Consider the following 25,883-nt stretch of genomic DNA (forward strand, 5'->3'; position numbering starts at 1 on the left):
CCACTTTATAGGCCACCTTAAATTTTAAATAATAACCATAACTTCATAAATGCAGCCTGAATGGACAGTAAAATGACAGGCAGACATCCCATTAAAGAACTGTAGACAGATAGATTGGGGTGGTGTAGTGCATCTTGGCAGTGATGATGTTGAATATTAATGTTGTAAAACTGATGAAAACAATACACCAACTTGAGCCCTGTTTCCTCTTCTTTAATCTATTGTGTACATCTGCTCTCATCACTTGAGCTAACATTCTCTACAGTTAAGGATAGTGGAGAAACGTCCACTTTCCTCACTTTTTTGGATATGAGTAAAAGTTTTTGCCCTGCTTAATTTAAGGGATTAACATTTTGTAGGCCAGATAAACAATAGATTTTTATCCCTCGTTGACAGTGTAAAAATCCTTTGGCACAAACTTCACCTGCAGATACATAACTACATTAGTTCCTATTGTCAAAATAATGTTAAATTATAGACCCATAATGTCGGGATCAGAACTATCTGAATGATTAAGAAGAACGCTAAGAAATGCAAAGGTACATTTGAACTGTCATTTGGTTTGATCATTCAAAATAGCAGGACAACCTGTTCCTCATCTTTACCCTTTCAGAAATCACAGCCATTATTCCGTCTGTAGTAATGCTGGCTTCCATTTAGATATGATTCATTAGTCATGCATTGAAATTTAATGTGACTTAGCATAGGGAATCCCAACAGGATATTTTACACAGGCTGTCAAAATCCAAGCATACTCTTTGTTTTTTACGCTGCTTGTTATTGCAAGTACGGGATATAAAACTTCAGAGCTGAATTCTCCAATTGCTCGTTATACTTTTCTGCATTCACTGGGGTTATATTTTACAGGCTTATTAAAATGTACTTCTCTATTATTGCTTTTGTCAGATCATTTGTTTTTACTTAGATCTGATATTTTTTCCCTATCCAGCCTGCATGGGGGCCCCCTTTACTTTACATTAAATCATCAAACTGTTAGACCACAGAAATTCATTGTTCCGAGCCAGCCACAAACCTTTTTTTAATCAATCTCTTTATATTCTGTATACTTTCCTTCCCATTGAAGCAAACTGAATAAAACTTGAAATAATTGCTTCATTAATACATGTGAACATTGTGTAGACTTAAGAATTCCTGCTTGACTGGTTTTATAACCAAAAGACAGACAAACACATGGCACATCATTTCTCTAATACCTTTTACTTTGTGCATTGTACTTGCCCACATATGCAAATGTTAAATGAGGACAGAATAACCCTGTGCTTTATGCTAGGAATAATGCGCAACTGCAGCTGATTTTTTTTCTCCTTTATTTGTAATAGGAAAACTGGTGCGCATTTGTAGTGGACAGCGTTCTATTAAACTGGCACCACAAATGCACAATTTAAAGCTGCGTTGTTAAAAGGCATTGTTAAACATCAGGACAATGGTCAAGAGAGATTGGCAGTGGGTCTTAGCTGCCACCATACGATGCTGCTAATATTCTGTTCCCTGACAGCATGCGTTGACACCACTCTCTTGTGGTTCTTTAAGCCCAAACAAATCAATGGTCACTAGGAGAGAATAAAGTTTGTAAAACTCTGTTAACTATATATAAAACTCTGTTGACTATATATAGTTGTGTGAAAAAGAAAGTACACCCTCCTTGAATTCTGTGGTTTTACATATAAAGACATAACAATTATACGTTCCTTAGGTCTAAAAATCAGGTAAATACAAACTCAGATGAACAACAACATATGACATATTACACCGTGTCATGATTTATTCAACAAAAATAAAGCCAAAATGGAGAAGCATTGTGTGAAAAGCCACCCTTACTGCTTCCATAGTAATAAAGATGCTAAGTAGCAGACAGGTGCTGATTGATCATCAGTGAGTGTGTCCACCTCTATAAAAGCCAACATTTTAGCATTTTGCGTGTCTGGAGCATTGAGACGTGTGTTACCAAAATACCAAGGAGGAAAGACATCAGCAGTGATCCTAGAGAAGCAATTGTCGCTGCCCATTGATCTGGGAAGGATTAAAAGGAAATTTCTAAACAATTCCAGTCCATCATTCTACAAGGGGAAAGTTTCCTGTCCTTCCAGGAGTGGATGTCCCAGCAAATTCACCCCAAGGTCAGAATGTGCAATGCTCAGAGAAATTGCAAAAAACCCAAGAGTTATATCTCAGACTCTACAGGTCTCAGTTTGCATGTGAAATGTTAACGTTCATGACAGTACAATTAGAAAAAGAGTGAACAAGTATGGTTTGTGTGGAAGGGTTGCCAGAAGAAAGCTTCTTCTCTTTAAAAAGAAAATGGCAGCACCGCTTAGGTTTGCAAATCTGCATATGAACAAACCACAAGACTTCAGGAACAATGTTCTTTGGACAGACGAGACCAAAGTGGAGATGTTTGACCATAATGCGCAGTGCCCTGTTTGGTGAAAACCATACACGGCATATAAGCACAGACACCTCATACCAACTGTCAAGCATGGTGGTGGAGGGATATGGACTTGTTTTGTAGCCACAGGACCTGTGAACCTTGCAGTCATTGAGTCGACCATGAACTCCTCTGTATACCAAAGTACTCTAAAGTCAAGTGTGAGGTCATCTGTCTGACAGCTAAAGCTTGCCCGAAATTTGGTCATGCAACAGGACAATGGTCCCAAGTACACCAGCAAATCTACAACAGAATGTCTGAAAAAGAAAAGAATCAAGGTTTCAATGGCCCAGTCATTTCCTGCTTTTATGGATTGTGTGCAAAGGATGAAAATCCACTGTGTGTTTAGAGATTATATTCTTATAATTATTATTTTAACAGCTTCAGTTCACATTTAAATATGTTTGTTGTTAGTGAATGCATTTTTATATGCCCCCATAGGTACTCTCTTTTAAAGTCACTCAGTAGAATAATTCTTCTAATGGGGCAGGTTTTTTTTTCTGCTTAGCGGTAACAGAGTCCATTATCAAAATCACCTCCATGCACCTCAAATCCCAAATTGCCACAGTCGATTAACACAAAATCATGCAAATTAACATCCTAGAAATCCAAAAAATAAATGCTGCTTATTTTGAATGCCGAATAGTCATTTTTAGTCTTGGGAAACTTTGAAGAGGAACATATTTTTGAACTGCAGGGTACAGAATATGTTCAATCTGTAGTCTATTTCTTATCCATAATTTAAGATAAATCTAATAGCACTTCAAATCTAGATATGAAAACTTGATTCAGAACAGCATAATAATTTCCATGAAAATATCAATAACTACAGCTTTTCTTAAGGGCGTATTAAGGAGGTATAATTCCAAACAGGCATTGATCATTGCTTTGGTATAATAAACCTGTTCTTTCAAATTCTCAGATGCTCGCAACCTATAGGTAAGTTAAGAAAATCTAAAACTGTTCATTAAAAGTGCTATAACACAACACATATTGACACACATATAGTGCCTCGAAATCCCCACTTAAAGGGAAAGTTGAGTCAAATATGAGCTGTTGGGTGACCTGTGGAAATAACAACTTCAATGACTGCTGCAAGAATATAATTAAACCTGATATTTATGCAAAATAACACTACCTTTGTACTAAACTTTTTTTTTTCTGTTTACAATAGTACTGGCGACTGATAACCTATTTCCTATTTGTATTATAGGTGGACGTGATAGTAGCGTTGGGAGGACTTGGTGGCCGCTTCGACCAGACTATGGCTTCGGTAGAGACACTCTATCATGCTGTTGATATAGTCCCTAGTCCAGTAATCACTATACAGGATTCTTCCCTTATCTACCTCCTGCAGCCAGTAAGTGCAAAATAGTAATACATTTGCATAGTTCATAACTATGTTTCATCTTGTGTCATACAGAAAGTATATGATGTTAAAGGAGGCACCTACCATATTAGTAGTGCCACCATAGCAGTGGTTTAGATGTGTCCATTCTATCTATAAATGATCCCTTACTAAAAATGTGCTATGCCTTCTCCAGATTCCAACTAATGCTAATGTAATAGACTAACTCTAAATAATATTGGTCAGAAGTTATCAACGTAAACTACAGAAAAAAAGACAATGCTTTTTAAAAGTAAGAAAATCTACTAAAGCTTTGTTGTTGGGCACAGCCATAATGTGAACAAAAGTAGTTGTGTATGATAAAAAATGGCCAGTGCTTAGTCGAGAGTGAGCAAAGGGTGGGCGGGGCTACCATTAAGCCACACCCCTTTGACTAGAAAAAGGAAGCTCATGCCTTTTATTTTTTTTTTAATTGCATTTAGGAATTTCTGAATTTTCCCATGTGAGAACAAGTGTTCTAGTAATACATTTGGGGAGAAAATAGAGCTGCAGGTGTCTACTTTAAACAAAAGATGATAATGTGCTGCTTTATCCAATTGCTTACATGGATAGGTTCCAATATTATCTTTTCTCTAATACTCTGTATTGATTCTTTCCATTTATGAATTTCTTGTGTTTGGACCAGCCTTCTAAAATCTGAATCTTCCTTTTTGAAGCTCATCGTTATTTTAAACTCAATCCCTGATGCCCACTTAACATACTCCAGAAAAGTGATAATTAAGCTCTGACAACTAAAAAAGAATAATGTAGGGTTTTCTTTATGAAAAATAAGACGTCATTAGTACCTGCATATATGTATGTGATGATAAGGGAGGCAATTAACCAAGAACACCTGAAGGTTAATAAATAATGAAGCTAGTTAGGAAATGCACAAATTTGGTAAGCCGTATTTCAATTAATAGAATAGCTGCAAATTTTCACAAATGTGTTTATAGAATTTTCGAAAAAGTGAGTCTTAAAGTTGATACCTTTTACTTGACCAAAAGCTGTGTAACTGTCATGTCTCCATTAAACAAGGTTATTCATATAATTAATCTATGCGCCTGAACCGTGTTAGGATGTTAGACAACACTGTCTCACATATGGTTAGTCCACTGACTTGAAAGTCATTGCCATGCTTTGTTGTGAATGCAGACCTAGCACTATTATCTTAATCTGCTTCCAAGTATGATGATGAAAAGAGACTTAAAGAGCAAGCTGTAACTTTCACAAAGACAATTCTGATTGTAAAGGGTTTCCGAAACTTTTAATTGGTTTCGAAGCGACTTGGTAAACTGCCTCATTTTAAACATAGAATTCAATGTTTATATGAATGTAACTTGATTGAAACCTTGAGGGAAGTGTCTACTGGTGCCTGACGAAACCACACAGAGTAGAATTTCTGCGCATTTGGCAAATTTTGCATGACCTAAGTTGTGATGTGAGTCGCTAAGTAGTTTATCTACAATTAATTACATAAGTTTGTTGAAATGTGAAAACTGAATCAGATACTGGCTGCTATGACACTGTCCTAGTGCATGAAATACAAACTCATTGGTTTACGGTGAAAATATGGACATATTCATGTTTATTTCATTTATTTCATGGAAGCTTGGTTTTGTTACCCAACTTTGCAGATAATGTAGGAAATGCAAACATTTTTGTGCAGGCGTTCATCTAGAAGGTATGAAGTTTAAGCTACTGTAAAATGAATTCTGCATTTCCAGTCATACTGTTTGATTTAATTGCCCTCCCCTCTCCTGTCTAAATAGTTTTAAAACAGTGCACCTTGTGCATCATCCATTACAGCGAGGTGAAAATGTTCCAATGGATGTTGTATGTTAATGCATTTCAAATTATTTTGCCAGTGGGTTGTTTGTTTCCATGAATATTAATCTCTTTCCAGTTGTATGACAAGTATGTATTTCCGTTTCAAAATCCTTCACAAAATGCTAAAAAAAGTTCTCTGAAGATACATGGTTTAGATTTTTTTTGCTGCGTAACCAGATTGTATTTTTGGGGCGTTCAGGCAAGTGGAAAGTGGAAAGGCATTTTTGTAGCAGGCAATTTACTAGGTTTGGCTCAGAAGCACATTGAATCACCAATGGTTGCTAGGTCTCCAGGACTGCTTTGAGAAGTTCTGAAATAAGTTTTATGTTACATTTTGTGGAAATAGGATTCTATAATGGGCATCTTGCCCATGTAAAATATAAAATTTATAACTACTACTATCCATACATCAGCCTTGCAAAATGCGAACAATGTAATTTAGATCATGCCACTACTATAAATAATATTTAAGTGGAAGACTTAAGGGCAAGAAAAACAAACTTTACTGTGCCAGTGTGTACATATCCACAATTTCCATGTTCAACCAACTTTTTGTGTGAATTTCGCAATGTGAGAGAGAGAGAGCACCACAACTGAATTAAGCTTTTGTTCTGTACATTTCTTAGTAAATCTTAAGAAACCTAAATAGTTGGAAAATGAAATAAATAATTTATTTGTGAACATAAATATCACTACCATATTAACTCATAGGAAAACATTATCAAATCTGCATACTGATTATAATATGGTCTATAATAATATAGATATTTTCTTAACAGGAAAAAAAGAACTCTTTAAAGGCATGAACGAGTTTAAAACCTGGGACAAATTAGAATTAAGTAACAGAGAGATGGTAATTAAGGACTTTTCCTGAATATCCGTGCACGGTGGCAGGTACACATCTGTAGGATAAGTTAAGAAAATGGTTCGGTGCAACCACATAGCATCTTTAACCCCTTCGTGACAATTGCCGGTCCGGGCACGTCACTGAAAATCGTGACGATTATGACAATTGACGTGCCAGGACCGGCACGTCTTTAAACGGGTGAAAAAATCGATCCGTGATCGATTTTTTCACTCAAACGGTGTTGCTCTAATGCCTCGACATCGAGGCATTGAGCAACACCAAAAAAAACATTCCCGCCCCCCCCCGATCGCTCCTAGGAGCAAAAAAAAACATGTTTGAAAGACTGCACGTCTTTCAAACATGGCGGCGTCCGCCGCCGAAAAACGGGTTTAGGAAGCGATCGTGAGTCGCTTCCTTTGCTTAGCTGGTGTTGCTAAGATGCCTCAGTATCGAGGCATCTTTGCAACACCTGTTTAGCAAAGGAAGCGACTCGCGATCGCTTCCTAAATGCTCAACTTACCTTCCCGGTGCCGGTGTCTTCGAAACACACGCGGTGTTTCAAGATGGCGGCGCCCATCAAGCCGGGGGGCGGAGCCTGCTGACATCATCGGGGGGGTGTTGCTGGATGTCATGGACATCCAGTGAATAACACCCCTAGTGGTCAGATCACTCATAAGAGTGATCATGATTTGATAAATCAAAGGCAATGTTTTCTAAACATTGCCTTTGATCAGTATTGGATCTGCCCCCCTCCTTCACTTGCTTCTAGTGAGGGAGAGAGACAGATCGGTGTGTTCTGGTATTTCAGGTATTCCCTAATAAAAATATATATATATTGATCCAAAGGCTCTTATAAGAGCCACCCATATAATATTAACCCCTTCATTGCCATTGATCACTGCATAAACAGTGATCTTGCATAGTGGCAATTGTTTTTGGGTTTTTGGTTTTTTTTACATGTTTTTTTACTTTTTTTAGTTTTTTTTACTTTTTTTTAGTTTTTTTTTTATTATAGCCATTAACCCTTTCCTTCCCCACTATTTTTGCTGCAATTCTTACCATGCAGCGGTATACGGCTGAGGAGGCGTATGCCTTTTTGGCCACAGATTCTGAGGCCACTGATACAGCGTCAGATTTTGACGTTGGTCAGTTCACAGATACATCTAGTGATGTATCTGTGGCTGTTAGGATGCCTACCACACGTAGTCGTGGCAGTGCACCAGAGGCATGGGTAGCGCCTAATAGGTACAAGCCAGCTATCCTTCCTTTTTCTGGAATTCCTGGCATCAATATTGATGTTACAGGATTCACTCCACTGCAATTTGTGCAGGTTTTTTTGGGAGACGATGTCTTGGGAGACATTGTCACACAAACAAACATTTATGCCCAGCAGCACCGTGCTGCTAGCCCTAATTCTTTTTGGGCAAAACAGCCATGGACTCCCATTGACGTGCCAGAATTTCTTAAATTCTGGGCACTCACAATGTTAATGGGCATTATAAAAAAGCCCTCCATCCGCTCCTACTGGAGCACCAGCCCCATCTTTAGTACCCCCATTTTTGCCCAAACTATAACTAGGCAAAGGTATGAAATGATTCTTCGTTTCATGCATTTTAGCGACAACAGCCTGTGCCCCCCTAAGGAGGACCCCCAGTTTGATAGGCTGTACAAAATCCGCCCCCTGATTACCCATCTCGCTGCCAGGTTTCCAGAGGTTTATACACCTGGAAAGAATATCTGCGTGGATGAATCCCTAATGAAATATAAAGGAAGGTTGGGATTCAAGCAGTATATTCCTTCCAAGCGCTCCAGGTATGGAGTGAAGGTGTATAAGCTCTGCGAGAGCGAGACAGGATATACTCATGCCTTCCGGGTATACGAGGGTAAGGATAGCTACCTTGACCCTCCAGGTTGCCCAGATCATCTGGGCACCAGTGCCAAGATTGTTTGGGACCTAATATTCCCCCTTATGAACAAAGGCTACCACTTGTATGTAGATAACTTCTATACAAGCGTCCCTTTGTTCAAGCTGCTGTATTGTTTCGATACGGTAGCTTGCGGTTCTATAAAAAAGAACCGCTTGGGTTTCCCACAACGCCTGGTACGAACCCGGCTAGGAAAGGGGGAGACCTCAGCTCTACGCCAAGAGGAGCTTTTGGCATTGAAGTTCAAGGACAGAAAAGAGGTGTGCATGCTGAGCACCATCCACGATGAGAGAACCGTGGAGGTTTCTGTCCGTGGCAGAGCTGGGGTCACTACAAAGCCAGTGTGCATCAGGGCCTATAACAAGCACATGGGTGGAGTTGATCTGTCAGATCAACTCCTACAGCCCTACCTCATTATGAGGAAGACAAAGGCCTGGTACAAGAAGGTTGCAATTTATCTAATGCAAATTGCAACCTATAACGCTTTTTTGCTGCACAAAAAAGCAGACACTGGGCTGAAGCTGTCTTTTTTGCAGTTTCAGCTCGAAGTAATTTCAGGTATCTTGTACCGTGATGCACCTGGTCCCCAAGTAGTGATGGGAACCAACAGAATTGGGGCTACCCATTTTATTTTTAAAATGCCCCCTACAGCAAAGAAGCAGAATCCCCAAAAGAGATGCAGGGTATGCTACAGCAGGGGGCAAAGAAAGGACACCACATTTTACTGTCCAGATTGCCCTGGAAAATCTGCACTCTGTGTCGGTGACTGCTTCAAGCTGTATCACACAGTTTCCCATTTTTAATTTTTTTTTTGTTCCTGCTCCATTTTTGTATTTTTTTTTAATTTTTTGTTACATTTACTGTTTTTTAGCTTTTATTTGCTCCACCATTTTTAAGCGTTTTTATTTGCACTGTCAAGTGAACCCTGTGTCCATTCCGTGGCATGAGGGACCACTTAAGGTGCTAGATCAAATCCCTTCTTGGAGATAGGCCAGGCTTTCTTGTAACCTGTCCCTACTGATAGTTGGGTACAAGCATTTTTCTTTACCCAGATGTAAAATTCCTACTGAATTTGAATTGCTCATGTTCCAAATGTGGCCCTTTTGCCCCCAAACAATCTGACAAATCCATGCATGTGGGGTATCAATGTACTCAGGAGATGTTGCTGGACACATATCTGGGTGTTGTGTGACAGCAACATATACCAGGAGCTGTAATTTCACACCTGAAGTACAAAGTATGTGAAAAAAACACCAAAAACAATTACTATCCCAAACTTTGACAAGGGTTGGTGGTAGGATTAGTGCATGGAAAGGGTTAAACTATCAGCATCTAAAATACCCTGGGGTGTCTAGTTTTCAAAAATATATGGTTTGGTGGGGTAAATTTAATTTGCTGGCTTCAAAGATGCCCCAAATACCACATAGAGACAGAATTACCAGATTCAGAGAAAAATGGTTTTGAATTAGCAAAACGCTACTTGTACTTATTGCCCCATAACGTGTAGAAGAAAGCAAAAAAACATAAAAACATTGGGTATTTCTAAACTCGGGACAAATAGTAGAATCTATTTAGCAGGTTTTTTCAGTAGTTTTTTATGATGAATAAAAGATTTTTCAAATAAAAGTGAGAAAATGTGTTTTTTTTTTCAATTTTTCGTCATATTTTATTATTTTTATTATAGGAAATTACATCATATGAAAAAAATTTTGGTGTCTGAAGAAAGCCCTTCTTGTCCTGAAAAAAACAATATATAACTTGTGTGGGTTTAGTAAATGGGTTAAGAGAAAATTACAGCTAAACACAAACACCGCAGAAACGATAAAACAGCCATTGTCACGAAGGGTACAAAAAGTAAAATCAGCCTTTGTCACGATGGGGTTAAACTACAAGTTTCTTCCAAATATGTTTATCATGTTAAACATGGCCTCTATAAATAGCTCCAGGTCTCGCATACATACTTTCTCATTTTCTGGTACTCTGCTTCTCAGGAAGCAGAAACATTAGCTTCTGTACACTGAGCATAAATTATATTTTATCTGTGATTTTTATGGCAGTTTGTAATACAAGGTAATAGGATTTATGACCAAGAAATGAGAAGATGTCCAAGAGGTAATGAGGCATGGATTTTACATTATACAGAATTGAATTTAGCTTTCCCCACACAAGCTCCTAATACAGAGATGTGGGAGTTGACTTGACTCTAGTTGTACTTAAAAGTATAAGCTTTTATAAATTTTGGCTTATGAATGACAGCTACTTTAATTATTTCCCATGTCTGGGGTGTTATTAGGGGAAATATGAGTGGCAAAGAAGTGTATAAAACTGATCATAATATGATATAAAAAGCCATTAACTTTGAATACCACAATTTTTATAGCATGCACATTAAGAGAACAAAGCTGTGATCCAAAGTGATTTCATTGTTAGCCACATCTAACCATTATCATCTTAATAGATAATATAATGTCATGATTATAATATATAATACATACCGTATTTGCTCGATTATAAGACGAGGTTTTTTTCGGAGCAAATGCTCTGAAAAATACCCCTCGTCTTATAATCGAGGTCGTCTTATAATCAGACCTCAAATAGGTCTGACTATGAGACGACTAAGATCCAGATCCCCCGCAGCTGCAGGGGACCTGGATCCTCCTGTCTCCCCCCCCCCCACTTACCGGTACTTCTGAGTCCCCGCAACTCTGATCTCTGACAGTCAGGGAAGGTCTGCGCGATGGACGCAGACAACCCCCGCTGCTAGCCACATCGCCTTCCGGCTGCAGCAGAAGTGCGTGGGATCTACACGCTGCCCCGGCTACATGACAGGGAAGTCAGAAGAACCGGTAAGTTGGGGGGGGGCGGGGGAGTGTTAAATGGGGGGCATAAGGCATTTCTGGAGGCAGAGTGCTCTGTGAAATGCCTTTTAACCCCCTTAATGCATATCATGGGGCACAGTGGCAAATAGTGGGTTAAAAGGCATATCATGGGGCACAGTGGCATATAGGGGGTATAAGGAATTTCTGGGGCAGATGTGCATAACTGGGGAGCAGGTTGGAAAATAGAAGGAAATAAAACCAAAATATTTTACTCAATCACAGCTTTTATTTAAAAAAAAAATAGTTTAGATGAATTAACATTTACTGGTAAAACTTTTTTCCTATAGGGTCGTCTTATATTCAGGCTTTTTCTTTTTTTTCCTAAATTAATATTCAGATTTGGGGGGTCGTCTTATAATCAGGGTCGTCTTATAATCGAGCAAATACAGTATATAGTGCGCATTTTAATTGACTGCAAGATTCAGTTATGTACATAAATCACATTGTCAACAACTGAACAACAGTGATCTAGTTGGAGCCAGGGACATTGCTAGGTCTCCAAAGGATCTGGGGCTAGAGCCCTCGGCAGATTTGATAAAAGTGGAATAAAGAAGCTCACATGCTTGCATGGGCATATAAAGGATATAGTAAATTTGCTGTCCCCTCAAATTAACTCAACACATAGCCATTAACGTCTAATCCTTGGCAACAAAAGTGAGTACACCCCTCAGTGGAAATGTCCAAACTGGGCCCAATTAGCCATTTTCCCAGTGTCATGTGACTTGTTAGTGTTACAAGGTCTCAGGTGTGAATGGGGAGCAGGTGTGTTAAATTTGGTGTTATCACTCTCACACTCTCTCATATTGGTCACTGGAAGTTCAACGTCACCTCATGGTCCGATAGGATCAAGATAAACTTATTTGGTTCAGATGGTGTCAAGTGTGTGTGGCGTCAACCAGATGAGGAGTACAAAGACAAATGTGTCTTGCATACACTCAAGCATGGTGGTGAGAGTGTCATGGTCTGGGCCTGCATTAGTGCTGCCAGCACTGGGGAGCTACAGTTCATTGAGGGAACCATGAATGCCAACATGTACTGTGACGTACTGAAGCAGAGCATGATCCCCCTCCTTTGGAGACTGGGCCGCAGGGCAGTATTCCAACATGATAACTTCCCCAAACACACATCCAAGATGACCACTGCTTTGCCAAAGAAGCTGAGGGTAAAGGTGATGGACTGGCCAAGGATGTCTCCAGACCTAAACCCTATTGAGCATCTGTGGGGGATCCTCAAACAGAAGGTGGGGAGCCCAAGGTCTCTAACATCCACCAGCTCCGTGATGTCGTCATGGAGTGGAAGAGGACTCCAGTGGCAACCTGTGAAGCTCTGGTAAACTCCATGCCCAAGAGGGATAAGGCAGCCACACAAAATATTGACACTTTGGGACCAATTTGGGCTTTAGGGTTGTACTCACTTTTGCTGCCATGGTTTAGACATTAATGGCTGTGTGTTGAGTTATTTTGAGGAGACAGCAAATTTACACTGTTATACAGGCTGTACACTCACTACTTTACATTGTAGCAGAGTGTAATTTCTTCAGTGTTGTCACATGAAAAAATATAATAAAATATTTTCAAAAATGTGAGGGGTTACTCACTTTTGTGAGATACTGTATATAATATAATGAATGAGCAATAAATACATATTAAGGATTTATATGATGCCAAGTAAATGTATATGTTAGGCTTTATAGAAATATCTAAATTATGTAAATTATGCGAAAGAGTGAAATCCATAAATACACTTTGTATATGATCCACTGGGCAGTAAATACATAAGCTTTGTATATGATACCAATGAGCAGTGAACGCATAAACTTTGTATATGATGCCAACGAGCCATCTTTGCCCCCAAACAACATGTCTATGAGAACTTACCACATCTTTGAAGACTTAATAAGCAGCTCCTAAACGTGTGTGTGGGGGGGGTATAAAATATGCAACTTTTGAAGCTCAAGGCTAAATTCTTCTGACTTGGGGCTTTAGCCCAGTTAGTCCATCAATGACTGGAGACCTAATTGTATTATGTGAGTTATTAATATGAATAATATTAATCGAATGAATTCAGTTTACCCAGCAGCCTCGGAATTTACTGTCAAGCCTTCTGCTTATCCACTTTACAAAAGTGTAGTTGGCAGCTTGAATAGCTTTCCATTAAAAGTGATAAGGGCAAGAATGTTTATGGCAGGGGTGTCCAAGTTTTTTCTGCAGTAGGCCACTTCATCAGAATTGTATATGTGTGAGGGCCGCACTCATTTTTCACTGAGAGAAAATATGGCCTTTAATAAGATATCCAGATTAAAATAAAGTAAATGACACAAAACCTTTACTTTTCCTCTCACTGATTTCTGGGATTTCTGGGCCTACAAATTCAGGATTCTGGATAAGTAAAAATAAAATAGTTCTATTTATTTTAGGGATGCACTAAAATGAAAATTCTGGACCAAAACCAAAAATTCAGGGTTTACTTAGCCGAAACTGAAAGTGAACCCCCACACACCAAAATTGTACAAAAAAATTATATATTATGATTAACAGCAATCTCAGGCATACCCAGATTCCAGCATGTACTGGTTGGCTGGGCATTGTATTTTTTGTCCAATTTAAGTGTGTAACCACACTTTTATTAAAAGTAACACAACAATATGACTTGGCATGATAGGAGTGTGATTGCTAACAGCAAACACACTCTTTTTATACCCAGGCAACCAGTGAATGCTGGAACCTAGGCATGATGGGACTGTGATTGCTGTTAGCTGTTAGCAATCACACTCCTATCATCCCAAGTCAGCCAATACGTGCTGGTACAGGGTGGCTGTAAGTGCAGACCCCATACTGCTGGCAGCATCAATACACAAGGGGGGCAGCTAGCCAGGTTTCAGCATGTACTGGCTGACTTGGCATGATAGGAGTGTGATTGCTAACAGCAATCACGGTCCCATCATGCCTAGGTTCCAGCACTTACACATCCATGCTATCACACACACACAAATTAATTCATTCACAGATTCATTCCCTCAATCAGACATACTCATTCACACAACCTCCCCCACCCCCTTACCTGCTCTACAGCTCTCGACGCCGCTCACAGACTTCAGCAGGGGGCGCGGCCTCCCTCGTTCTCCCCACAGAGGAAGCAGGACTGAAGCAGAGAATGGACCCTCCCACAAGTAAGCAGCAGGGCCCTTGTGATCCTGGCTGCCGGTCTCACGCGGGCCGCACCTCAACCATGTTGAACGCCCCTGGTTTATGGTATACACAACTGGTTTAGCATACATCTATCCTGAAAATATGTCTCGGTGGGATAATAGAGAATACAAGTGTTGTAAAGGTGCCAAAATTTCACCAGTTTTCACAATTGGTGATGAGGGCAGGAATGTTCTCTGTAACTTTAACTCTGTATCAAAAGTTGCATAAAGAGATGCTCAAGTTTTTTTTTTTTTATTATAGCTATAACTTCAGTGCATTTGATTGCATTAGAAAATGATACTGTCTCAATTTCCTCCTTCCCAGTATGCGCCTACTTAAGCAGGCAGTGTCATTTAGTGTTCTACCCACACATGCACTGTTCAGTCGGCTTTATTCTCATATATATGAGAAACTGGTGGGAGTTTAAATTGCATACATCCAATAAAAATGAACACCTGCATTAATTTGCCTTTGGTAAAACATGCAAAAAGGACTAAAATGTGCATTATACATGACAGGAGCTAGAGTGTTTCTTTAAATTAAAACATATCAACTAAACTCCTATAAACTTTGGATCAGCTCCAAAGGAAGTGTATTCCAGCTCTATTTAAACTTTTTTTTTTTTTTTAACACTGTTACCTAGATGCTCTTCATAGCTAAGATCTTCCATTCTGTCATCTGAACCATGTTATATGTTACATTAAAGCTGGTTGTGTTGTTTTATTTATCCTTAACGTTATTCTCAATCCGGATCGACACATTTGTTTTTGTTCTTGGAGGCACACATTTTTTTCCATTTATTACCCTGGTCTGCAGATTTCATGACAATAAGCACTATTTTACACCTTGAACACCTGCTAACATCTTTTGCTTGCAAACTCCTTATATTAACACACTCTAACATTCTACACTCATGCTAATACCATACACTAACACACACATATTACACTCTCTGCTGACATACACACTCATGCCATACTCATACCATACTGTAACATACACAACACCATACACACTATCACCACACTCATACACCCGCATACACTATTTACTAACAACATTCACACAAACACACACACACTGGCTAATGCTATACATATATAAAGATACACACTTTAACACTATGCACAAACACTTACTCTGGCACTACAATACAGTAGACATACTGACCCTGGCATTTTCTATTTACACACACACACACATACCGACTCTAGCACTATACATAAACACACATGTACACTGATTGACACTACAGTATACACACAAAGTCACAGACTAGCTGCAGCACAATACATATACAGTACACGCATACACACTGTCGCTGACACTATAGTATACACATGAACTGAACTGGTCATGCATAATGCATAATTCAACCTCCCAGCAGTCCCACTGTCCTGGGTAGAAGCCCCACTGTCCCACTCTTGCTACCAGTGGGGTTCGAGAGCTGTTGGGAAGATCCTCTAATCTCCCAACAGGCCTAGGGAACTGTAAAACCAATTAAAGTCTGCCCTGTTGAAGCAAGACCTCCATTGTAATGACCACCTTGCGACCTTGGGTAAGGTGGGTATGTGGCCATGCCGCTAACCCTAACTACTTCTGGACCTAGACTAACCCCTCCCCATCTCTTGCCAAACACCCCAAAACATATGTTGTACACCCATGCGCTATTGGCTGACCAATAGTACCAGTACGTAAAGGAAAACGTGCATGGTTTTTAACTATTGTATATCAAAACCTATCATTGAAGCAACACCCCCTCAACCCATCCCTCCACACTCAGCCCACTCCTCCATATATTAAACATACAATCTCCTAAGCATCAGTTTTAAACAGACTTATTTTACCCATACCTGTAAGAGTTCAAGTTAAATAAGTTCTTGCCGTGATAGAGAAAAAATCTTTGTCATTTTAAAGTTGGAAAGAAACATAACTCTATTGTTGCTCGTATATTCAGAACACATTGCACATTGTTCCATATTAAAAAGACAGCTGTTCACTAAAGCTTTAAATTACTTTGTGTAAATAGGTAGAAATCTGCATGAAGATGCAAACGTCTGATTAACTTTAGAATAGCGTTACATCTTCACTGACAGGATCCCTCTTATGTTCTGTCATATTCTGTGACACAGAGCAATGCAAGATACAGCTAATGTAGCTTCATTTATAATTCCCTACTGTTCAGCAATTACATTCATTACAAAATGATATGGTGGGTGCCATTTTAATAAGAGCCCTCTCCATTCTCTCCAAACACATTAGCCCGACAGTAAGTCTTCGTGAAATACAAATTTCAAAGGAGAAATCGGAGTTCTGGCAGTGACTAGAACAGACGCATGTATTAAATATTTAACTCTTTATTTAAAAATATATATATATATATAAACTATGCTCTGTCAGAACTTGTTCTTTACTAGAAATATAATAACAGGATTCCCAATGTACCTCAACAAGGGATCAAATCTGTAATACTTTTTTTTTAGTTAGACTATGTTTCACATGCTACCCTCTTCATTTTCTTTTATTTTTAATGAATACTGGCACAGTATTTAAAACAGACTTCTTCTTTTGTATTTTTGCTTCTTTTCTTTTGTCGATTTTGACCAGTTGTACAATAGATGAGGTGAAGAATCCATAGCAACACAATAAACCTTGTAAACCAGCAATACATTTTTCTTCTGGAGCACAAAGTTTAATACCTATGTAACATAGAAGGCCAACACGCAACACAAAAATCTACTAAAATAGGAACATTTTATCAGATAAATGGCAAATATGGTTTCAGAAGTTACTAACAGAAGTTACTTGAAGAGAAACTATTATGTCATTAGTAAGCTTTTAGCATGCCTAAATTGAATTTGTTTAATGTTATTGTTTAGGCAATATATAGTTTAAGCAGTCCCCTCATGTAAGCCAAGGCAGCATTATTTAATGAATTTACTCTCACCCACCCTTACAAAGATTGTCTGAACAGGTCAACAACATCTGCATACTAGCAATATAGGAGAGAGAAAGTGCAATGGTAGGAATAATCATGCAGTATAGAGAAGTAATATGATAAGGGAGCGACAGGTCGCTTTTTAGTGAATAAATCATTGTTTTTTTGTTGCATATAAAGTTCGAAATAATGTTTTCATAAAAGATTTCCTTAAATGGAATATGAGTATCAATATATAGGAGGACATTTCAAACCTTCAGCAAGGGTGGGACATAAGGATAAAATTGGTTTGGGTCCAATGGTCTTTAACCTAAAGATATATTGGGACACCAAATATTTCTATCAACTAGGTTACATTTAGGTTACATTTTAAAGCATCACATGAAGCGTGTTAGCTTTATTCCTTATAAGATAGTCTTGACTGTAGTTTTTAAAATATTATAACAATATATGCAATGGTTAGTATGTTGGATTTCGGAGCGGAGTATGATTAATTTGTTGACTCAGTGAAGACATGATTCCACTTTAAACATAAAGTCTGAGGTGTTTAATGAGTTTAAAAAGACATGATTTGCAATCATTAACTTTAATCCTCTATCACCAGTATGTATTTATACTATATGACCAAAATATGTGGATACGGCTCATGATTATTGAGCTTAGGTTTTTTAGACACACTCATTGCTAAAAAGGTGACAGTAGGATGGACCGCGAAGAAGAGCTTAGTGACTTTAAAGCTGGCATAGAGTGACATCTTTGCCATAAGTCAGTGGACATTCTGCCCTGTTAGATCTGTTCCAGTGGAAGCATCAAAGAGCTCAGTCTTAAAAATGTAGACAACACCCACAAACATAGTACCATCACTCACTACAGAGTTCCAAATAGAACTAGCCCTGGCACTAGTTTATGGGAAAACCCTTTTCTGTTGCAGCATGACTGTCCTGCTGAGCACAAAGTACATGGTTGGTGTAGAGGGGCTCAAGTTGCCTGCGCCTTTACCTGACCTTTATCCCATTGGAGACGTTTGGGATGAATTGGAAAGCAGGTTGTGAGCCGGGCATTCTCGTTTCCTGTTTTTTAAATTATGAATTTTATTGATATACTTTTTTAATTGAGGATTCTTTTGGAGTCTTTAGAGATAACAGGGATCTTATAATCACATGGTCCCCATCATTGTCATCATTGGTGTTGATATAATTATTTACTTTTTATTTTATTATAATGTTTAATTTAAATGTTTTTCTCTCTTCGAGAGATCCCCTTTGTAGTTGATCCCACAGTGGTCAAAGAAGCAGAACTATGCAAGGCTAAGAGTTTAGGCATTCAAGCTGTATAAGTATATCTGGTTCTCGCACCAACCACTGTTACACTTGATCAATCAACTTGTGTAAAAGGGGTTGCTGCATGTGAAAAACACGTGTACAGTCAATATCTGCAGGCAGTTACTATAACATTTTGTGCAGATATGTACTTATTTACTAGGGCAGATGCATATCTATGTTTTAAAATGTATTGGTTGACAGATTTAACTTAGGGATAGCAAGGTCTTAGAGGTCAACCATTTGTCTTGATGCACAAATTGGCTATTTAAAGCTGACACTGGTAATATCAGCTGCTAATGACTTTATTTATTGCCAACAATAAGCAAATCATTGACACTTTTTGCAGACACAGCCTGCTCTTTAATATAACCAAACAGATGTAAATGTTCAAGACAAAAAATCTTTATACAATTAGAATGGATAGTTAACTTCTGATCATGGTTATAAAATGGCATCTCAATGTTGTCAACACCTAGTTCAAATCTGATTTGAAAAAACGTTATCAACTTATCTTTTTTATATCATTCTGTTATGCTGTGCCATGTATACTGTGAATTTATAGCTATGTTTGAGCTATATTTTGCTTTATATGGGCCCTGTCCTCCTTTTGAACAATTCAATATCCATTGATATACAATAAAGAAGTTTTCTAAAAACATTCTCAAATCATGCTGAGGTTTCACTCGTTTAGTGAAAAAGCTCTCGTGGGAACCATTACCTGAAGAGGTACAATGAGTCTTTATTTCTTTTGACCTTCACCAAACCTTGCTGATGTTAGTTGGAACGACAGCCTAAGGTGGTTTCTGCGTCATTCCTGTTCATAGATATGTGAAATATCAAATTCAATTTTAGAGGCTATAAAAATTATGCGTACAATGACCTTTTTTCTCGGTCATGTGTGAGGAAAAAGACTTTTTCTTTGAACACAATCTACTCATTGTCTGCACTGTAGGCAAAAACTATTCAGTTGAAATGAATGCACATTATCTGCGATGCCGTCTGTTGTAAGTGACTGTAATCAGTAAATAGACTGCAAATAGCTCTGCAAACTTTACAGTCTTTTGTGTGTGGACATTTTGGTGTACTTTATATGAATGATAGCTTACAACTGAGTGGTGCATAATGTCTTCTACAGTAAAAGTGTTGAGATATTTCAACTTCAATTGTTACTGTAGTGTTTTTGGAAAAATATATGTAAAAAGATATCATTTGGTCAGAGGCGTTTTTACAATTTAGACCAATGGTTTTTGACAGTTGTTGATGCTAGAGCTTTCGTGAGACAAAACTACCATATTTACCCAAGTATAAGACACTCCCTTGTCTAAGACGCACCTTAATTTTGGGAGCCGAAATTTGAAAAAAAAAATATTACCGTATTTGCTCGATTATAAGACAAGGTTTTTTTCAGAGCAAATGCTCTGAATAATACCCCTCGTCTTATAATCGGGGTCGTCCTATAATCAGACCTCAAATAGGTCTGACTATGAGACCAGGGGAGGGCTGGCAGCCCAAGGCCTGGGGGGCAAGTCTAGTCAACTGGCCCATTGCGCCACCAAAGCGGCTGCGAGCGACATTGAAAGCGGCTGTCGTGTGGCAGTCACTCCACCGGCGCCTAAGGAAATCAAAGCGGCCGGCGTGCACGCACCGAACCGCCCAATGGCTGTGCCTCAGCTCTTCATCCCACCCCTTTTAAGACGTGGGACAAAGAGCTGAGGCACAGCCATTGGGCCTGACTGCCGCATGATGCAGGGGCATACCAAGAGTATTTGGCACCTGTGGCATATACTGTATGTGGCACCCCCCCACACACACTTTAAAACTATTATATACTTATATATATATGCCTATCACTATACATTGAGCCAGACACTGACAATACTGCACTACAACCCCTATCACTATATACTAAGCCAAACATTGATGTGGTGTAGGCCTTCCACGTCAGTGACTGGCTTTGTATATAGTAGCAATTATTAAAAGTAACTCACCAAAATTAGACTAAAAAAAATCAACAACAATATTAATTTATATATATATATATATATATATATATAATTTAACAGCAATCACAATCCTATCATGCCCAGGTTCTAGCATGTGCTGGCTGACTTAGCATGATAGGAGTGTGATTGCTGTTTGCAATATATATATATATATATTAATTATTCTGTCCAATAAAAGTGTTGTTAACACACCAAAGTTGGACCAAAAAAAAAATTTGATAACAGCAATCACACTCCTATCATGCCTAGGCAGCCAGTCTATGCTGGAATCTGGGCATGAAAGGAATGTGATTACAGCCTCCCTATGCCATGCTATCACCCAACACTTACACATCCATGCTATCTGAAACCCTCATTCACAAACATTCAGCATAACACCCATCACTCTCACACACTATCCACTCTCCCTGAATCTTGTCCTACCTTTCTTCTGTCACTGTCACTTTTCCTCCTCTTCGTTCTTCCTCTTCTGTGTCCTGTCCTTCCGGTGCGGAAGACGGTGGGCGTGGCTTCAGTGTTTTTCTCAAATCCCAGCACACAAGTCCTGACACACAACCACAGTTGCCGCGCCGGCTGCCAGGGGCGGCCGGTACGCTACTGGCACGACGGCCGCATTCAATCCAGCCGCAAACTAAGCGGCTGCGTTGAATATCCGTCTGCCGGTAATCCGGCCGGCCCACCGGCCTGGATTCAGGGAGGCCTGGGGGGCAATTGCCCCCCGGCCCAGCCTGCCCCTGTATGAGATGACTAAGATCCGGGCATACATTGGCAGGTGATGCCAGACATATCACTAGCCAGCCTGATCTTGGAGGCACAGGAGAGGAATGACAGACTAAAGTTAGAAACAATATGCAGGTGGTGATTAGAGGGTGCGGGCACTCGTTAACCCCTTTAGTTCTGACCCGGCACTTGAGGGGTCAATGTGCGATTCTCAATAAATGATGTATCTCATTTTTTGTGTGCTGCTGTGTTTGAATTTAGGTGTATTGCTGTGTTTGTGATGAAGTGTGCACAAATCTATTTTATCTCCTTACATAAAATATGTATGTAATGTGCTTGCGATGAGTAATTTTTTACTTTCTTAAAATATGGTTCTATAGCTCCATCCGGGTAACTGCGTTCTGTTTTACATGCACAAGGATGTCGGTGTCGCTGTAGGTGGTCAGCCCGCTGTGAAATAATAACACAGGGGGGAGCTTTGGAGGAGTAGCAGGACTGATAATAGGCAGTAGTAGTGTCAGGGAGCATAGAGGGGAAAAATAAAATGCCAGACAGGCTTCTTTTACGTCTCTTTATATAATGCAGCACTTATCTGGGGGCTATTTTAAGAAACCCCCTAAGCTAGATAGAGGAATCAGGTACTTATCATGGACAAATATCACCTTACAAACAGACCACATGCAATCGCAAGGGATTTTATGAAGGGACTGGCCATTACTGATCAATACAATTAATTATCAATGCCATGTCTCCCTAAATTACATTACAGGTGTACTGTATGAGAGAATATGTATTTATGAAGGGTTTTCTAAAAAAAACTATGGCCTGAAGGATGGACTTAGAATTTTCATATTGACATCTCTTAAAATTACCTACACATTCTATTTTCTGACTTTATTTGTGTTTATTTGATTGTATTATGTTGTTTTTATAGTATAAAGTTTTCCTCATCTGACCTCTGTTATCTCGGGCACAATGCTAAATGTAGTTGTGCCTTGCATGGGCTTATGGTATATGAAAAACATAATATATTTGCTGTTTAAAAGAATATAGCCTGATGCAAGAAAAAGTGCAGTATAGAATAACTCTCATTTTGAGGTGTTGATGATTGGCACATTGAAAACTGTAGTTTCTTTTGTAACAACTTTTTTGCATCAACTATAACACAAAACATCAGCCCTGCCTACCACCTTCCTTTTTCTTTACATGAGTATTCATTAGTAGATTTTAAAGCAAGCACTTACAGAGCTAGTGTGGCCTTCATTTAAGTTCATGTACACTAGCAATAATGTTTCATTTATTCCTATTGAATATTATTCTGTGCTTTAAGTATATTCTGTCAAAATCCAAATGCTATTTGATGGACTAAGTAAATGTGTATTAATTACTGCGCTATATAAATTGTATCAGTTTAAAAAAAATCAGACCCTTTATACACCAAATGCATATCTAAGGAAGAATATTTTAGCTTTCCATGGACAGAATCCATGGAAAAAATATAATCAGTAATCTAGATGAGTGCATGCAGTACTGTCATTAATGAACATCATTCGGTATACATCATAAAAATGTATAGCAATGCCAGTTATTATACGCGTCTAAGGTATTAACATGGGGGAAAGGCGTCCAAAACTATTGTGCAAATATATAAATATTTGACCAGTGTGGCAGTAATGCCAAAAAGTAGATCTGTGAAGAACAAAGTCCATAAAAACCATAATTACTTAGGGTTTTTCTTCCAGCGGACAAGCTCCCAATGACTGCACACATGTTCCTTTAGGATGCGACCTTCTGCTAGGGAGTACCACGCAGAAGCCTGTAACCAGGAAGCAAATGCAGCTACTTGTTTTCTTTGTAGAGATTCTTCTCTGCGACAATGGACACTGCTGTCCAAATGTCCCCAGCTTGGTTTGTCTACTGCAGAGTATATAAAAAAAGCTAAAGATCAGGGTGAAATCTATATAGGCTTTTCATGAAACAGCTGCCAGCTTGATATTATTACACAGATAGATACAATCAACTTCCAAAATGAAATGTAAACCTTTAACGTGTAATGAATTCTGTAGGTAGGAACGCAGGTGCAGAGATGAGGCTAACCAAGGCCAAGGAGAAACTAGGCACTGGGTGCTAGGTGAGTCAGTATCTACAATCAGGTGAAGAAACCTGTGAGGGTCAGGAACAGGAGCCGAACGTCATGTAATCCAAATTGATAGGAGTAGTGAGGTCACAGGACAAGCAGAGTCAAGCCAGAAATCAGTGTAGTCAAGCTGAATCAAATAAGAGACTGGGTAAGGACAAGCCAGGTCAGAACACAAATGCACCAAAGTCACTTGAACACTGCAACAGCAACAAAGGGAATGGTGAGACTGAAGGCCCAACATTTAAGTAGAATAATCCAGGCTGAAATCACATGATCGCCTTCTACAGAGTAGTCCTAGGTGTGGCCTACCATGATGCCGGCTATCCAAATGAGGTAGCTGGTATGTTACACAGCGACCTGCTTCCTCAGAAGATCCATGCAATGGGGGTCGGCACAGTATGCCTCCGGCATTGCAGAAAGAAGCGGCCAGATGGTGGGAAACCCAGTCACCGTGAAGGTAAGTCCCTACAATATGTATTAAAATTAGCTTACAACTACATCCACCTAGATCTAACCAGTCCACAAAAAAAGGTTATAAATAAAAATCATTCTGAGGCAATAAATCTAAATATGAAGCAATTATTGTGCCATTTTGTGCCACAACTCTCCAGAGCGCAGTGTACTTGGGTGTGGAATTAATCTGCATGTCTTAGTGGTACATGCTTTTCACTTTACTTTTAATTAAATTGAAAATGTAGCAGAAGTCATGTAATATATTTGACGTTATGGTGCAATGCTATGAGAAGGGCTCAAATACACTAACATCCAGAAGTCAAATCTAACTATGTGAATTTGATTTACAAGCTGTTAATTTACCCAGTGACCAAGCAAAAAGCATTTTATTCCATCTCCACTCTGGGATGCACAGTTCGAAATTGACAAACGTTCAATTTACAAATGCAGAAAATTACCCAGTCAAAATGCATGCTTTTTGTCATAAAGCTATTCCGCACACTGCGCATATATTGTTTCATAGGTTTACACGTTTTGATAAACTGGTAAATTTATTCAATTTATAGCATATTCAGAAAAATGATATTGCTAACGTCACATCTTCTGTGATGTTATCATTTACATTCTAAGTGTGGCACTGTTCCTAAATCTTAAATAGGACCCTACGGACAGAGGTGGATAAAAGAGACTTTTGTCGCTGTGTGTGTCAAGATCTTTCAGAAATGAATGAGAACATGTCCACAGAAAGTCCTGCTTTCTTTTAAGAAACAAAAAAGCATCCTTTCTTCAAAATTGTTTCCAGTGTTTTTGTAAAAAACCACACAAAGAGCTCTATGTGGATGGACATTTTAAGTTCATAATATGAAAGGCCATCATACTACAGAAAGGCAGTAGCAAGTGGATGTATTTCTGAATGTGTTTTATAGAACAGTGTGTATGGGTTCCATTTTCAATATCTTTTTTTTTTTTCTTTTCTTTTTTTTGTTACATTTTATTCATTAAACCCAAACAAGTTCATTTGACTTAACTGAGTGAAATTTTGGAATGTTCATAAGAACGTTATTCTGTTATCTAATTATAGAAAATATATTTTAGAGCAAATAACCTCTAAAAGAGTACAAATTCCCCAGTATTCAAAAAGTGTCCGTTTATAATCCTTAACTGTTACAAATGTGTATTACCGTGACCGTCTTTACTATTAACTGTAGAAGTTAGGTTTTAGGTGCATACTTACCCATGAATCTCTGCAATTTTAAAACTAGCTCTCACAACCTTTTGGAGATGTCTTGGAAGGCAACTTGGAAGAAATTGCTACAAACAATTTCAATACTTGCTGGACAATTGATGGATATTTCATGAGATAACATCTATAAAAATGTGGACTTACTGTTGATGTTCCACATATATTATATTTTTATTTGACATTATATGAATGGGTTTTGTTTTCTTTTTTTGTTTTTTATGGTTATCATATTTTCTTCTGTTTGCCCTTAGAATTGTGGTCTCCATTAATTCACTATTCATTTTGAAGGACTGTCCCTCGTTGACATGAAGGGCTGAGGTGGCCCTGTATACTGTATAATTCAACGATTAAGGAAACTTTGAGAAAATCACTGATTTAACTCCACATTACAGAGCCATCAAGCCAAAAGTTGACTTGAGTTGTAACATATAGTGAAGTCAAGAAGATTAAACTATGGTTTTCTTGCAAACTCTTTTGATAACTCTCTCTCTTTAGTGAGTAGACCTCACTTGGATCTATCATAGAGCATTAGGATATGCAAGTATATATTCTACATTTGTGC

General features: G+C 38.7%; 1 protein-coding gene and 1 non-coding gene across 2 annotated transcripts in view; both read left to right on the forward strand.

The window, feature by feature from the left end:
• LOC149300658 (thiamine pyrophosphokinase 1-like) overlaps positions 1–25,883 on the forward strand; it is a 173,900-nt gene that overhangs the window by 54,155 nt on the left and 93,862 nt on the right. Inside the window, exon 7 of the mRNA XM_089484739.1 lies at positions 3,660–3,806. Coding sequence (XP_089340865.1) covers positions 3,660–3,806 — 147 coding nt within the window. The remainder of the gene's footprint in view (positions 1–3,659; positions 3,807–25,883) is intronic.
• LOC149300659 (small nucleolar RNA SNORA35) lies at positions 9,342–9,471 on the forward strand. Its single transcript, XR_016272295.1, has one exon. It is a non-coding gene; the product is annotated as a small nucleolar RNA SNORA35 (small nucleolar RNA).

This window comes from Sceloporus occidentalis, unplaced genomic scaffold (genome assembly GCF_023333645.1).
Source record: "Sceloporus occidentalis isolate IW3139 unplaced genomic scaffold, rSceOcc1.0.p SCAF_23, whole genome shotgun sequence".
Lineage (NCBI taxonomy): Eukaryota > Metazoa > Chordata > Lepidosauria > Squamata > Phrynosomatidae > Sceloporus > Sceloporus occidentalis.